Below are 17347 nucleotides of genomic sequence, written 5' to 3'. Positions count from 1 at the left end.
CTATATTATTTTTATAGACATAGGTATTTTAATAAGTTAACCTGTTTGGGTTCTAATGAGTCTCTTAGCTGAATTTAGATGACCCCATCCACTTAACATGCACTCTAGTGGGTTGTCTTGCTACATCACCACATGGGTTAAACTGTTGGCACATGCTATATCTTAGCAGACAGCTGAGGTCTGAAGTGTTTATCTTCACCAGCCATCTGTTGGGTGCAGACTATTACGTGTCACTCATCCATGCCGAAATTAGATTTTCTCATACTCTTGGTAAAAGCTTCCCGTTATCGGCCAGATTCCTTTATCTCTCTCACTCCTGGGTGGGGCTAGAGAGATAATTTGAGCTTTGGTGGTATTTGCCTTATAACTTTTCTATATGTCATTGTAGGTCTGGTGAATATTAATTTAAAATGTATGGTTATTATTATTATTTAAGATCAGCGTTAATAGTCCAAATTGTTTTACAATCATGTGTTGCATATTATAGATTTTTATTAAGTGTAGCTAAATAAAGTGATGTGGAACACATTGTATTTTAAACAGTGAGAAAAATGTCAATATTATACAGACTCAAATACAGATGATCATATAATTAGTTTTTTTCCTGTACCATAGCTGTTTTAGTACTGACTGAAAGTGGTTCATGGGAATCGATATCTGTACAGACCAGTTATTCACCCAAAGCATCTCTTTGTTAGAGGCAAAGGTATTTGTTATCTGGTAACACCTTAGCAGATTGCACTAATTATCCTGGCTTTTCTTTTGCTTAGTGTTGTCTGTGGTGGTTGCAATAGTAATTTCACTTTCATTGAAAGAAACTAACAAAAATACACCACATGCATAACACATGGTTGTAAGAAAACTAGATTCAATTTATTTTATAAATTACTAGCACTGGTCAAGCTGGTGAAGGTTCTAGCATGGTCATTCTTGGAGCAATAATAGGCCCGGAGATTGAATGTATACCAGCTCACAGGTTAAATGATTACACGTCTTATCAAAGTGAAAATAGGCCCACTTGCTCACTGATCATTTGTGACTTCACATAAACCATTGAGAATGGACGCTTTTAGACTATGTTTGTGGGTACCTATCACCATTCAACATTTTCCTCTTCTCACCTTTCATAACTTATGGCAGGTAGTCTATTTGGGGAAGTAGGATATCTCTATTTGCCCTTTTGTTTCTCAGGCTAATAAGTAAATACAATGCCCTGCTCCTCCATTAGACCACAAGCCTAATAATTAGTAGTATTCCATACCATTTTCTCTGAAGTAAAGTGAAACAAAATGGTCATTAGCATTGGATGTGTAATTACTGCATTATATTGTGGCAGACATTGGAAAAGCAGCCTATGAGTTCTCCAAGTGGAAGGGCTAGCATTTAACTTTCTCTGTGCCATTTCTGCACCTATTTTCCAAAAAACAAATAAAGTGATGCTCTAGTATAAAAGAAACCAATAATAAACAATAAACAATAATAAACAATAATAAATGTGCCGGTGCTGCATGTTATAAAACCAGACCTCACCGCTGATTTAGTCATACCTCCCAACATTTCAAAATGTAAAAGAGGGACCTTTTTTTTATTGCTCTAGCGGAACTCACCAATACAAGCAATTGCACTTTACAATGCCGCGCTTGCATCGCTACTTAAAACACGCTTCATTTTTGTCAGCACAGTCATGCCTACGAAAAATAATCAAGGGGGTAGTAGAAGCATTATTAAACACTCATCTACAGACACCAGACAAGCCAGAAGGCGTGTTTTTTCCTCAGAAATCTCATGGTGCTACCACAACAACAAGGGATCACATTTTGCCTCTATATCCACTTTATACATGGAACCCTTGAAAGTAATTACACACACCTGCCCATAAGTACACATATACACATACACTGCCTTTACACATACAAATTTACACGTACACTGCCCTTACACACTCACATATACACGTACACTGCCCTTACACACACCTGCCTTTACACTCACATAAACACATACACTGTCCTTATACACACCTGCCTTCCGGCTTTCTGTCTTCTACGTACAGTGTACTGTCTTGAGGGAGTCCTTATCCGAGAAGAACGTAGATCCTTCTTAAAAGGGCTATTCTATGCCCTATATCATGTAAGGGGGTGTCTTTGTATTTATATCCTCCACATTTATCTACTTACTACTATGTAGTGTTTATGTTCTGTTCTTTTTTTTATATATTTGGATCCATTTAAGTTTCTTCCAGCACGTCAAAGATTTGTTTTGTATGTATCTCACACACGTGGATTAGCCACCACACAGAGTGCGCAGTTATTTATTGTTTCTTTTCAATTACCTATTTTCCACTTATTGTGATACCTACAAACGAATGAGCAATAACCCAGAGATACACGCAAGTGACTCTTTGAACGGGCACTTCAGTCCTCGGTCCCGCATAACACTTATCAACTCAGCTCCTGGTTTGCTTCTTCTGACCAAGGTCTGTCTTTTTCCTGGCCTGTAAGAAGAGGAGGGATAAAAATGTACAATTTCACCACAGAAAAGGACCATTGGGTCCATCTAGTCTATCTGTTATCTTGATGTAAAGACTCAAACCTTAATTATTACTGGATCTCATCTTAGACTGAGCCTCTGTTAGAGACCAGGAACCAGACGGACACAAAATGTAGAATGAAAAACACCTTTATTGTAACAACAATAGCAAACAAAGCCAAATCGCGATCCAAGAGCGTATACCAGAAGACAAGCCAGGGTCAGGAACCAAACTGCCAGGTTATGCACAGGAACTCAGGAACACAGATATTGCACTTGCAGCCAGAAACAACACAAGGGCAAGGAGGAAGTGAACTTAGCTGCTTAGGTAGCCAGAAGGGGCTGGCTGTGGACAATGGGCTGAGTCACAGGAGTGTAGCCATGGCAACTCAGATAGGCTATGATTAGCATTAGCAGTGCAGCCCTGGCTGTGAGCAGGAAAGCAGCCAGACAATAACATCCTCTTCTATTCTACTTAGCTACCATCCTCTGAGTAGGATACCTTACACTAAATGGGGAATCTCAATCACTTACACCGACATTTACTTGGTTGTGCTTACTCGTAGTTTTTCTGCATAATATACTGTTTAAATGTAGTGTTACCACTCAGACACAACACATTGATCATTATGATGGTGTTTAATGGTTAAATTAAGTTGATTGTTAGAAATAATTTGACAAACATCATGTTTTTCAAGAAATATTATCTGACAACAAAGTAAAAAGAAAAAAGTTTAATGCCAAGGCCATCCCACTTTCAGGGTATGTTACTTTCCATACTGCCCAGATTCCTCTGTCCAACACCCAAACCAGAACAGACCCCAAAGTGTGTATCAGAATGACAACTAGCTGATCCTACATAAGTCTCTTGTTCTCTTCTCTGTAGTCAAACGGGTCTCCAGGAAATGGAAGTTGAGGGGCTGTATTATAAGCGCCTTCCAAAAGTATCCAAAAGGTTCCAATAATCATAACAGGGGTCACAAGGAAGAGGCACAGACGATCAACTGTTCGAGCGATACGGTACCAGTTATCCTTCTCCTAAGGGACACGGGACAGATGTGAAAGAAAAAAAAAGTCAGGGAATGTCACAAAAGAAACAGATACAATTATGACCAGTGTACATTATTAATTTCGCATAAAGCTCACTAAAATGTTGAATATGTAAACATCATACATAAATAGCGAGTCAGTAGTGTTTTGTAGCAGATTAGTCCCACAAAATAAGGAAAAATTATATACATGTAAGATTGTAAGTCGTGTCCAGAAGAGATCTCTGAGGTCTTTTTCTGTGTTGGCACAATAATACATATCAACTTCCACTAAAAACCCCATTTTAGTTTAGTTAGTTACTTTAAGCAGCTTCCCAACCTAATAATTGAAAGCAGATATATAGGTAGGTGGGTAGATATTTACGATGCCTTAACTGCTATAACAATTTATCTTCATTACTTCAAGTAAGCACAAAGATTACAAGAAATCAAAAAATCCACAAATATAATATTTGTAACTATACACAAATTCCCTCCTCGGCTTTGTAGGAGGTAATATAGGCAAAAATGTAAATAGCAAAAATGTAGTGAGCTCAAAATAAACATATAATCAAACATGCAAAGCACAAAAGATATCCAAACTGATAGATATTCAGATTCCTTGCTTGCTGAATTCTTGTTTTATTTAAATAATGAAACATACAAAACAAATTTAAGACAGTTAACCAAGAACAGCGAGGTGCTTATAGCCAGTCCTTTGGTCGCTTGGTAGCATCTCAAGTTTAAGCTCTCTTGTGCTATTACAGATAAAAAAAATCTCCATCAACATATCAGTCTGATCCTGCCCCAGTCCAGAACTGAAATGTGAAACAGATTTCACCTGCATTGGGGAACCAAAGTGGATGCCAAGAGATCCCCAATGGGTAAAATATCATACAAAACAAATTTTAGATGCTCAACCAAGAACAGACAGGATGAGACTAATATGTTGGTGGAGGTTGTTCCTCTGTAATGGCACAAGAGAGCTAAAACATGAGATGATCCCAAACGAGGATGCACCACAGGCTATGAAGTGGCTCACCGTTGTTGGTTGAGCGCCTCAAATTAGTTTTATGACATACAAAAGATTTTTCCTAAAAATACATAGCATCCAAAAATAAAACATTACATGTAAAACACTAGAAACAATGGTCTCAAAGTAAGATATTCCTGTTCCAAAGTACCCTTTTCCTGACCCTACACTGAACGTCTACTACACATATTCTAGATTTGGCTCAGCCTCACATTAAGAGTCATTTGCTGTGGCCATACACACACCTGTGTTTCCTGCACAAGTGTTCAGTTTGTCATTCTTAGGATTATCTGCGGTGACAAGAATGTCACTGCTCAGACTTGTACTAAGTGCTCTATAATTAGCTAGGGAGTGTGTTTGTGTTTGATGCACTTGTGCAATGTTCATAATAAGCTCCAGTATGAAAAGAAAGGTGTTAAAAAAGAATGTATTTCCATTTTGTCATCGCACTTTTTTTTCAGATCCGCATATATTTTGGAAAACTCTAGCTTTAGCTAGAATGTGTATCTTCCACATATCACACAGTCAGGGCCGGCCCTATAATGGGGCAGACTGGGGCAATTGCCCCAGGCGGCACTTTAGAAGGGGCGGCACTTTGCCGCCCCAAGCGCTTTTTTTTTTTTTTTTTTGAAGCGGAGGAGAGAGAGAGGGGCGCCGAGTGGTTTTCGCTTACCCGCTCGGCGCCCCTCTCTCTCTCTCTCCTCTGCGGCGAGTCTCCCTGTTCGGTCCCGGTGCCGGCTTGTAATGCAGAGCGCCGGAAGTGACGTCAATTTCCGGCGCTCAGCATTACAAGCCGGCACCGTGGCAGAGCGGGGAGACTCGCCGCAGGACTCTTTAAAGGTAAGCACCGGGGCGTCGGTGAAGTTTAAAATGCCGCCCCGCCCCCCCCGGCGTCGGCGGGGGGGGTGGCATTTTAAACTTCGCCCCAGGCGGCGTTAAGTCTTCGGCCGACCCTGTACACAGTGGTATTTCAGAATTCAGATGCATGTCAGTCACAGAGAAGGGTTGGCAAGTGGGGGGGGCACAAGAAAACTTTTCTTTGTACATTTAACTTGCAAGTCCACATATAGTCACATAGATCATTTATATTTTTTTTTATTTTAGTTGGGGCTCACTAAGCACATTGTCAGATTTTGGGCTACTAATTACCAGGTAGGATGAGTACTGCCAGATCATCTCTGTATCATTACCACCAGCACTCCACAACCCTTCTGGCGAGCAAATGTTAGAAAGGCTGGACATGCTGGGCAAAAGCAGTCAATCATCTCCTGGCACATTTAGCTTATACAAGCTACACCAACCTTAATGCACATTAGCCAGCCTTTAGCCAGCCTATTTTAACACTAACTAATCAAAACTTCTGTTGGTTGTGAATGAGTTTTAATAGTAAAAAATTACCGTATTGGCTCGAATATAGGCCGCACTTTTCCCCCCCACTTTAAGTCTTTAAAGTGGGGGTTCAGCCTATATTCGGGGTCTAGCGCCCGACGCCCGGGACATGCAGTCCCAGGCGCCGGGCAGGCAGCGGGGTTAGGATACAGATCCCCCGCAGCGGTGCAGGGGAACCCTATCCTACTCTCGGATGTGCTCAGACAGCCTCCCCTGCCAGCACTTTCCACGGGGGGGGTGCCGGCACGGGAGGTTGTCTAAGCGCATCGTGCGGACGGTCACCGGCTGACCGTCCGCACGATGCGTTTTACCTCTGCCCCCAAGACTTACCAGAGAAGACTCTCGGGTATCTTGCGGGCCGGCGGGGGACATCTACGCAATGCGCGTATACAACTTCCGGTGCCGGCACATCCGCTGAGTTCCGGCACCGGAAGTTGTATTGCGTAGATGGGCCCCGCAAGACACCCGGGAGTCTGCTCTGGTAAGTCGGGGGGGCCATAGTGGCAGCATATCTCGGGGGGGGGGACAGTGGCAGCATATCTCGGGGGGGACAGTGGCAGCATATCTCGGGGTGGGGGGAGGAGGACAGTGGCAGCATATCTCGGGGGGTGGGGGGAGGAGGACAGTGGCAGCATATCTCGGGGGGGAGACAGAGTGGCAGCATGTTTTTTTGGTGCTTTTTTAAAGAAAAAAACTTTTTCTTTAAAAAAACACCAAACTTTTAGGGTGCGGCCTATATACGGGGGCGGCCTATATCCGAGCCAATACGGTATATATTTTATAGTTACACTTTTATGGGAAAAATGTTACTGTCACAGCTCTTGGTATTACTAAATTCATTTGTCAAAACTACATATGGCTTATACTATACTGTAGTTCTTACATTCAGTGTAATTGTTTCGAGGATATTTAGTTTCAAGGTTTATGTAAAGCATGCTGAGAATTGTGACATAACATGCCAAACTAGCATTATTTAATCAATTTGATGTCCTGAAGTTCTCTACCAAATAGTTAAGATGGCTGCTTTCACTGATATTTCACTTATTTTAATATATAATCATCTTTAAATGGGACATTTACTTAGTATGATGAACTGCTTTAACAGTGGTATTTAACATACCAGTTTTTGGCAATCTGTAAGTCTATACCCACCTCATTGTAGTCATTCTTGTCTTTTATATGTTTGACAATAAAGTTAGCCCCATCAATAGCCGGTTTTATCTCTCCATAAAGTTGGTCCTGGGCATTATCTGGGCTCGTGGGATTAATTCCTGAGAAAATAAAGAGAAAATGAATTGCAAGCAGGGCCACCATCAAGGGGGTGCGCTCAGTACTGCTGACCCAGGCAAGTAAAAGAGCTCTGCTTCCCTGCTCTCTTATTGCATTGGCCCCTAACTGGCTGAAAACATCATCTAAGACAGGACGATAGGAGAAGCATGAGGTGTGCTTAAGGGAGGATTACAAGATAAGGCAATGGATGGAGCATAAGTGAAACGGTAGGATGGACATGGGGCTGGCTGATGGGAGGGACATAGAGGCCCAGGCTTTAAGTCTGTACTGGGTACTAAGATTTGTGATTGGAGCCCGGATTGCAAGGATAAGACCTAATCTGTGATAATGACTGATGATGTACTTTAGTTGGAGAAAATATATTAACATAAATACAATTTTGGTTTTACTAACACTAATGAAGATAATTGGCAATTTATTTTCCTGTATTTTGAAAGGAAGGTTTTGAACCTACGTGCAGGAGTTGTTCGGCTGGTCAGTCCATGTCTCTCTGACTGCTTCTCAAACATAAGTTCACTTCTTGATTTAACACAGAAGTATTCCTCGGCTTTCACAATGTACCCCACGGAACTGCTGCGACGCTGAAGGACCCCATTCCATGGCTCAGATTCGGGCTCCGCTGGCATAGACATGTGCAAGATCCGTGGTAGTTTGTTCAGGAAGAGCTACAGGAACATTATTACATTACAATTAAATGTATGCTAAATGTATCAAAATAGTCTCTGGAATAAAATTAAACAGCATTAAGAATGTGAAAGACATTTTCATTTGGGTTAATGTGAATAAGAATGTGCAGTCTTTATAGTTTTATATATATAAGAAAAAATGTTCCGGGAAAAGGGCCAGGAAAAAGGAGACAATTTCCATATTGACTACTCTTATTTGAAGAAACCAAGTCACCAGCTTCTTTTTTAATGTGCCATTCAACATACTGACATTTGGTTCTTTTAGTATAATATAGAGTGTAACATTTATGGAGCATTCCACCCTTGTCACCTTTTCTCTGTGTGTTTTATACTTTTATTTAGCTCACCAATTTGTATTAATAGTTTGCAAATTCTGAGAACACAAATTTCAAGATGCAATATTGCAGAACCATAAGCATGAGCCTTACCAGATACTGTCCACCTCAAGATTTTTTGGGTCATATCACACTATATTACATCATGTATATCACTGTAGATTAAATGGTATTCCATTTTAAAGGTTGAAGGTATGATAGATAAATTGCCGCCTATGAGTACAAATGTTGGACTTCACTGATTTGGTCTGCATGTGGACCCCCCTTACCAATAAAATAATATAAAATTACCGTAAACATAACATGTGTGAAATAGTAATTAGCACACTGTGTGAACTTACCTCTTTCATCTTCTCAGACATGATGTGTGTGCTTGGGGTTCTAAAGTGTATGTTCAACACAATGACACAGCTTACAACAACAATTGTCACCAACACCATGATAAACGTAAGGTACCTGAAGAGCACAAAAATACTCTGTTTATTTTACACAAAGCAGAATATATGTGTATCTAAGAGAAGTAAAGAAACTTAGGGTCGATATTAGAAAATAAGTAATGCCACTATTTTCCACCATGCCAATGGGAAGATAGTATCAAGTTCAACTATGTTATTATGAACAATTATTCAAAGTTATTATTCAAATGTCTACGTCCATCCCTGATAAAATACCATAATACTTATAGATACAGAAGTTTGGATATCTTGATTGAAATTAATTTTCAGATACATTAACATGTATATTGAAGTTGCCTTTTTTAAAGCATATATGTTAAAAAGGTGTTGAGAAAACCACAGTTAAAGTTGACACACAGAGTGTTACACAGTGTAAGGATTTTCTGGAAATGTTGATTCTTTTTGGTTTGCTCTGATGGTAAGGAACATGCGACTTACTTGCTAATTAGTGGAATGGCCAAAGACGTCTCAGGAAGACGCTGTGATATCAGCAACAGAAATACAGACTGGGCCAGCAGAACAGATATGGACAACGTCATCTTCTCCCCACCTGAACAAAATATATAATTAAATATATAATTCAATACAGTACGAAGCTCCCACAAAGCCACAAGGCCCTAGGTCAAAGTCCATTGTGGACGGGACTACTAAAAACAGGTACCAGTCAGTAGGAAACATTTGGTCTAACTAATCTCCTCAACCTTTACATGGTCCACTATCTATGGGTTAGGCATTCAAAACTGTTTGGTCCCAGTTTTGTGATTTACAATTTATTAAATTCATTAGTAAACGCCACATCCTCTTACACAAATATAAATGTTGTTTTCAGTTGCTGTGGTTCACATACCCAACAAATTCAGAGGAAAACATGTAGTTTGGTTTGATCTGGGTAATATTCGCATATATTTACATGAAGTTCCGCTTGGATACTCACTGTCGGCTGGCAGGTAGAAGACCAGGTTTGCCATAAGTGCAATAAGTACACATGGAGCTAGTATGTTTATGATGTAGAAAAGTGGTTTCCGTGCAATGATAAGGTAAAAAGTGACATCTTGGTATTTGTTGCTGTCAGGGGACACGCTCTTGTCAATATTTTTCTTGGCTGGTATGTGGACAATTTCCCACTCTCCATTCTCTGTAACGTAGAATTTAAAAATTTAATACCATCATATTGTGATACTGAGCTTATAATGACATTGATACACAATATATATATATATCTTATGGAATTAGAACCACTTTAAACAAAATACCAGGTTATATTTGAAATGTCATTTACCAGTAGGCTTTTGTTTTAGGAAAAAAAATAATAATAATGACAGAATTATCAAAAGGAGTTAGGTTTAGGGTTAGATAAGGGTCAAAAATAAAATAAAAAAATAAAAAACCTAAAAAAATTAAGAAAAAAATATAGAAAACTATATATATATATATATATAGTGGATTCTAAATCATGGCTAAAATAGCCCTTAAAGGGTTAATAACACTCGATTCAGTGCTATTTTTCCGGTACGCTCTGGCTAAACAGCTTCTTTACCTGTAAACCCAGCAGGATCGATGATGATCCATTCCACAGGAAAGGTTTTGCCTGTGGCATCGTCAGAATCTGCTCTTAGTTGAAGGTTAATCTCTTTAGCATTGTACGTCAAAGACCTGAACAGAAAATGATGTCAAACAAGTACTGTACACCCAATCACTATACACAGGGGCTATGTAGCTTAATATTATTGCACACCCTTAAAAGGGTCGACTCGTTTTTATCATCTTTCTTTAGTTAAGCATTCCCCACTAGTTCAAACCAAGTAGTTTTGCCAAGAAGTAGCCAATAGGACAATAACTTTTACAGAATAAACCAGCAAGGATTTTTGTTTGTTATCTTTTGAAAATTATTATCACTATTTTGAAACCCACAAAACAAAATACACAAAAGAAAAGGATCACATAATGATGGTAACAATATTAACTAGACAGTTATATCATGCCAATGGGTGTAGTAAAGTAAGAAGAAGCAATAGGTAGTAAAGTAAGAAGAAGCAATAGGTAGTAAAGTAAGTAGAAGTAGGGAGATAAAGTAAGGTACATACACAAACTTAAGAGAGCAGTTCTGCCAGTCAAATGGAAAGGAATTAACATTGATTGAACAAGTGCTTTGAAATATGGCCGGAGGAAGCCAATAGACAAAACCAGTGCTGTCTATCAGAACGTTACAGTAATAAGCCACCTCGAAGACTCCGTTGTTACTACATAGAAAAAGAAAAACATGTAGTATCAAAATGGTAACATACAAGATACATTATGTGTTGCTACAGAATAATTCACCATTTCTGTATTTAAAAGTATAATGTAATTAAAACAACAGCAATCTGGGGCAATAGCTACATCCCATTTATTCTCATCTGGCGCTCAAACTGAATAATGCTCACTAGCTATTTTTTCCTGCACTACATAAACAGGTGTCTAAATATGTTCTTTCAACTTTTATGTTTGTTAAATAAGATTTGGGAGCTCACTAAATGAGTAGATTTGAGTAGATTCAAGAAGTCAGCTATACTAGAGCTCACACCATAGTATTCACATAAAGCACCTAATCATACACATTACACTGCAGCTGGGCCTTTAATACGAGTAAAGGCCCTGTACAAGAACAAAGTGGTTTGGATGGGGTCCCATAAGAAGCCTGGCTATAACACATGCTAAAAAGGAGCCAACAATTTAGAATGGTGTTACAATTGCTCAATTGCTTCTTTAGCTCACTTGTTTTCCAGGACAAGCTGTGGATGCCACACCATGTCTGGAGGAACCCGAAGGATATCAATGTCATAGAACTCCGACTGATTCCACGACAGTCTGCGATCGTACCATCCCTGGAAGAACAATATTATTGGAGAAGTTATTTGATAGAAATCATAACATGATTACTGAAGAATATGCTATTACCTAAACCTAAATCTATACATTTAACAGGAGAAAGTTTTAGTGAATTGCTAAAGTTTATATTTGTACTACTTATTCATGGTATCAGGATAGGTAGGTAGATGTTTGTTCTGCCCCCTGCTATTGCTATGTAAGGATTCTGGAGAGGTATCTATATGTGAGTATTAGCATCCAATATATTCCAGACATCCAACAGACTCATTTTCCAAAAGCAGACTAAAATATGTATAATATGTGTAGAATATGTATGTATAATAGATTTCAACTTCACCAATGTTCTTATTATGTTCTTATTAAATTCAAATGTTGAACCATGTCATGTGAGCAACATTCAGAATAAATGTTCATTTACCTGCTCAACCCAGACATTAGTAGTAAGCGTTTCATCTGCTTCTTTCTACAACAAAAGAAAACATTTTAACATTAGTGCTAAGAGTTGCATCTGCCTCTTTCTACGACAAAACATTTCAAATTTGTTATGTGTATCATATCAAAAAAATATCACCGTATATGTAGTAAAGTCACAGACCTAAATGTAAAATTTACCAAAAATGAGTCTAAACGTTAAATGTGGTGTCTCCATTCCTATATTTCAAACCTATTATATAAACAAGAGTGTTTATAACTCTATCACAAGCACAAATTGACACAGTATTTGAAATCACCCTTGTGTCATAACAATATGTGTGAACAGATTTACTAGTCTTTATATGTGTCTGTTGCAGATGTGATACCATCAGTTTGTGTGAGGAAGTCCTTTTTGTTGAAGAATATTATACAAGACGTGCCCATTTTTACTGTGCAGTTGTGTGCCTTTTTGTTCATAGATCACATTTTGGTGTAACTGATGTATTCTTTCATAACCATTTATATGGGGTGCTATTAAAACATATTTTACACCTAAAACAGATCACTATAACAGCAAATATCTGTCATACTTATATATTATAACCAGTTCTTTAGTAAACAGGCCCAGTAATTAGAAAATATGTTTTTGGGGGCTGTTATTTTGTTATTTGGAAATAGCTGAGGTAATGATAATTGTAAACATGCAGACACCGTAAATTGTGCTTTCTAGCTTTTTAAGCCAATGTACCTTAACAGATCTGTCAGTCTATTCTTTACTATGACCACCGAAACCTTTTTTCGCTTTAAAGGGTTTTAAAGCCTACCTGTTTTTGTGTCATGTGACAATTAACCATTACCTGCAAATTTATGAGGCATGGAAAATGTTCAAGAGTACTATGAAAGATGTCTCTAATGCTGCATTTTGTTGAATTCGGTGAGTGGATCAGCACATTTTATTTTAAAGCATCCACTAGAGGTCACTATAGCTTCATAAGAATGAAAGATTGTAAGTACAGGTTTGTCCAAGAGAGTGTTGTATCCTTACTTGTTTGTTTTTATTTTGCTGTGTATTGTTCAGCAATGGCTGTTGACCATAAAATATCAGAAATATTTCTTTGTAAATGTGAAGGTTGTTGTTCCTGTGACTGGAAATTAGGACATGGTGTAATAAGTAGATTAGTATTAGTTAGTATTATTTTATATTGTAGTATTTGTGAACATAGCTACCTGACTAAAATGAATTCCAATTCCGCCATGCTCACCATATTATTCCTCCATACAGTATTATAACACCCCCCCATAAATGGACATTAAATAATATCTGCCCTTTCCATCTAAATTTCATTAAAGTGAAACAGTCATCAAAAAATAAAGTTAACATTAATCACCAAAGCATTGTAAATACTTATGTGTTGTACTCAAATAGTAAATGCGCCACTTTAGCGCATGCAAGTGACCATCCCCTTCACAGTCCTTGATACAGAAAAAAGAAGGTGCCAGAAATAAATTTGGCATCAACTAGAATAAAATATTTTAGTAACAACATTTCTTAAATTTCAATATGCTATGTTAAAAAAATGTTTGCACAAGAAAATTTTAACATTTGCGTGTGTATAAAAACAATATATGTGCATCGATGTCTGTGCGTGCATGGTTATACAAAAGTATTAAAATATTTTAGCAAAGATAGACATACGAGTGAAATCAGGTTGGAAAGCATCAACGCCAAATATACGTCCACAGTCTCATCTATGTTTTCTACTGGGCGTACATCTTTCCTGTATCCTTTTTTCACAAAAAGATAATTCAATAACTCTTCTTCTTCACTCATGGAAAAAGAACCTGCGGAGGTCAGAAAATGACAAGAAAACATGGTTTCATATTTAATAGGCTACATATTGTTGCATGTAGATTTAGCTTAACAAGCAGTTATACAAAGGCATTTTATACATATAATGCTTGTGATATAAAGATTACGCATGTTATATAAATGTTTTTATTGTATCACAATTTTTACAAAGCAGTGTTACTGCATGCTATTTGTATAATGAATGAATAATTTACCAACTACACATAGACAAAGTTAAATGCAATAGGTACTAAGCAAAAGGAAATAAAAGATAATGGCCTTTTTACTTCCTAAAAGACACTGAAATTCTGCCACTTATATTTAGTTACTGAATGACAACACTGAAGAAGTGTTCATTGATATTACTAACACCCGAGATACCCCCTTTTTTATTTATTTTTTTACTTTTAACATTTATTCATCAACAAAGTGAATACAGCACACAGATATCCGAGATCCCATATTGATTTTAGAGTTTTGTCCTTCTGATTACTAGTTTTAAAGGTAACTGTAACCAAAGCAATGTTTTAGGTAATATTTTTGTAGGTTATACATGAAAATGTAGGGGTTATCCCCTAAATTACATGTCTATTCCTATTTCTGGTCAGTTTTCGCTCATCTTTGGATGTTCTTCTTGCAGTTGTGTATTCCAATAGTTTTGAAATAATCTTTCTACATTGGCCCTAAAAGTCTTATAGGGAAAGGATGTTACAATAATTGCATAAGTGTTGCCATAAAGTAACAAGTATAGTTACGAGACATACATATATCACTGTAAAACACAGGTCTAGGCTTAAAAGAAGGAAAAATGTGAGTGGTAGATATAAGTGAAATAGTTTTACGACAATACATTAATGTGTTCACAGTTTGATCTCACACATATTTAAATGTCTACTAGTGTTACAGGCCTTATTGTTTTGTATCTTCAGCCTATGCTGGCTCATATTTCTCTGTAACCGGAAGTGGAGCCACATAGCTATGTGCTTCTGAAGTGCTTCACATGCTTTAACGGAACAGCTGAAGAATTATCTTTCATGTTGGCAGAGATTCTGTGATCTCGACTCAGCTAATAATGCAAGCTGAAACACGCAATGAGGCTCCATATGAAATTATGGTGAAGATTTAAAAATGAAAGAGTAAAAATGGTATGTAAGTAAAAAATTCTGAATAAAAAGGTTTAAAATGACGGACAATATTATAAGTGCAAATTATAGGTTAACTTAGTCCATTTGGTGCTCTCATGGTGCTATAGAGTTCAACACAGACTGTACCAGAAAGTTGTCCCAACTAAGTCTGCCCCGGAACTCTTACTTGGCCCTTGGTTTTGTCTTACGTGGAGGATAACCTTATGGCTGTCATATGTATTAACCATCACTTCATACTAAAGAAACACTTTCTAATAATACATCTAACAAGATCATGATAAAGAAAGTACAATACACGGAACATATTTATTGAAATGTTTGTTAATAATGTCAAGCTCTTACCTGGAAAGCAAATGAAAGAGAGCAGTGCGAGATAGAGCCATATGTGTGCCATACTTCCGCTGTCAGTGCTGTCCTACAGTTTGTATATTAAGCTCTTCACTCCTGCTACCCTTCCCCCTATAGCTTCTCATAAAGGACAAGACCATGCTATAGAAATGTGACCCAGCAAATTGAACAGACAGCAGCAGGTGCCAGCCACAAGGAAATCAAAGAAACACAAGCTCTTGTGATAGACAAGATCACAAGTCACAACCTAGCTTGGGATCACTCATTTTGCACAGTATGCGTTTTCCATCTGGTAATAACATTAGCTTTTAAGAAGGAAACAATCTAGGAATAATAGATTCACTAGGTGGGTTTCTAAAACGTAATCAAATACACTTAATAGTACACTTTGTAGCTTCTGCTACAGAATTATTTCATTCTTGGTGGTGGCAGAGTGATAGCTGTTTGGTGGGGTCTAGATTCCCTTTAAACTCCACGTAGAGAGATCAGAAGATAGGAAACAGCGATATCTATTGACACAAATACCATCTCCGCTGCTGCATTGCGGCCTTGATTCTTCAAAGTATCAGCGACCAAGAAACACATAAATAAAAATACATTTTCCTGTAAATTAGACATTCTGACATCAAAACTGGAAAAAGAGGAAAAGTATATTTTTATATATTGTTTTAAATAGGGCCATCATGTTCCGTAACGCTGTACAATGGGTAGACAGGGCATTATAAGTGATCGCTGTTGCAAATGTGAAACAGAAATATTTCTTAGGTTTTTAGAGCATCCAGTGACAGAGCAATGATGCCTGACATGCTGGGATAGGAAGAGCTATTCTCCATCCCCACAAGGTCCACCAGGATCTGGAAAGCAAAGGAAATAATATACATATTATCCCTAATACCACCCCTCACATTTAAGTTATGTTTAATATATTTTTTCTCCAAATTGGCCATTGGTACCATGAAAGCCAAGCCCCCCTAGTCACACTTGAACACAAATATTCCATACCCCCATTGATGGGCAAATATGAAATACAGTGTTTCTAGGTGTGGTGTAAGTGGGGCTAGTCAAACGGTTACCCTTGAATGGTGTAATATGATATTTTTACACCATGCCTTGCTCCAAAGTCACACATAGCAGATTAGTTTGGTAAAGTTTTATCAAGTGGTATTCCGTCACACTCAGTCACACTGCTTTCTTGGCAGCAGGCTTTCTCATCTTTAACACGATGCAGTAATGCAGTAATATGACTTGTTGGTGTTATCTAGAATATGGATAAGATGATAATCTTATAGAGAATGCTAATGTGAAACATTCATAAGCAATATGTTTCATGAAAATGTGCAATGTTTAAATACAAATATACTATACATACCACTGTTACAGGAAGTGTAATATAAAAATATAATAAAAAATAATAATAATTTAATGCAAACTACCTATTAAGTCAACTGTGTGTACTACATATTTTTTGTAACATACCTCCTGAAAGTCCATAGACAGATCTTTCTCTTGCACTTGTAGGATCCATTTGTATCTTTCATTAATGGACTGGACTTCTCTGATAGCTTCCTCTAGACATCCTATACTTTACACATACATTTGCTTTAAATTATGTTCTGTTATTTTCTAGCAATCGAACTGTTGGTTTTAAGGTTTTAACGGTATTGTCTGTGAGGCCTCCTTACAAGGAAAGGATGTTTGTCCATTCTATTGGATCATAATAGCAATCATTAGGTACTGTTCATGAAAACCCATTTAAAAGAAGGATAGTATTAATATAATGGTATCACAAAACAGATAGTACATTCTTTGCTGTGCATTGTACTTTTATTCTACCCGGTTTATAACAGTCTGTGAGTTACGATCAGTGATACTGTGCAAACTTATAAACAGAAAACTAGGATACTTGGTTGCATAAATAAAGGTAGAACTGAATTACTAGTGATACCTTCAGAATAATGAAAACACACACAATCTGTGG

The 17347-nt window shown here is 37.7% G+C and overlaps 1 protein-coding gene across 1 annotated transcript; it reads right to left on the bottom strand.

Moving 5' to 3' along the window:
- Positions 1 to 2663: 2663 nt before the first annotated feature.
- Positions 2664 to 15475, bottom strand: LOC128483215 (acetylcholine receptor subunit delta-like). The gene is made up of 12 exons (XM_053459323.1): positions 15364 to 15475; positions 13724 to 13869; positions 12032 to 12076; positions 11500 to 11609; positions 10830 to 10985; positions 10283 to 10398; positions 9680 to 9880; positions 9184 to 9295; positions 8632 to 8746; positions 7724 to 7934; positions 7132 to 7250; positions 2664 to 3567 (listed from the first exon to the last, which is right to left on the bottom strand). The coding sequence occupies exons 1-12, from the start codon at positions 15413 to 15415 to the stop codon at positions 3385 to 3387; spliced, it is 1566 nt and encodes a 521-aa protein (XP_053315298.1). The 5' UTR covers positions 15416 to 15475; the 3' UTR covers positions 2664 to 3384.
- Positions 15476 to 17347: the final 1872 nt, after the last annotated feature.

Source organism: Spea bombifrons, chromosome 3, assembly GCF_027358695.1.
Source record: "Spea bombifrons isolate aSpeBom1 chromosome 3, aSpeBom1.2.pri, whole genome shotgun sequence".
Classification (NCBI taxonomy): domain Eukaryota; kingdom Metazoa; phylum Chordata; class Amphibia; order Anura; family Pelobatidae; genus Spea; species Spea bombifrons.
Note: the sequence above shows the minus strand (reverse complement) of the source record. Positions and strands in the feature narration are given on the sequence as shown.

Excerpts from the sequence above, each read along its gene's own strand:
- LOC128483215 (XM_053459323.1), bottom strand. The coding sequence starts at position 15,415 with ATGGCACACATATGGCTCTATCTCGCACTGCTCTCTTTCATTTGCTTT. Across the intron at positions 12,077-13,723 it reads TTTCCAACCTGATTTCACTC|AAAGAAGCAGATGAAACGCT; the intron begins GTATGTCTATCT and ends CTTTTGTTGTAG. Across the intron at positions 9,881-10,282 it reads CGATCCTGCTGGGTTTACAG|AGAATGGAGAGTGGGAAATT; the intron begins GTAAAGAAGCTG and ends TCTACGTTACAG.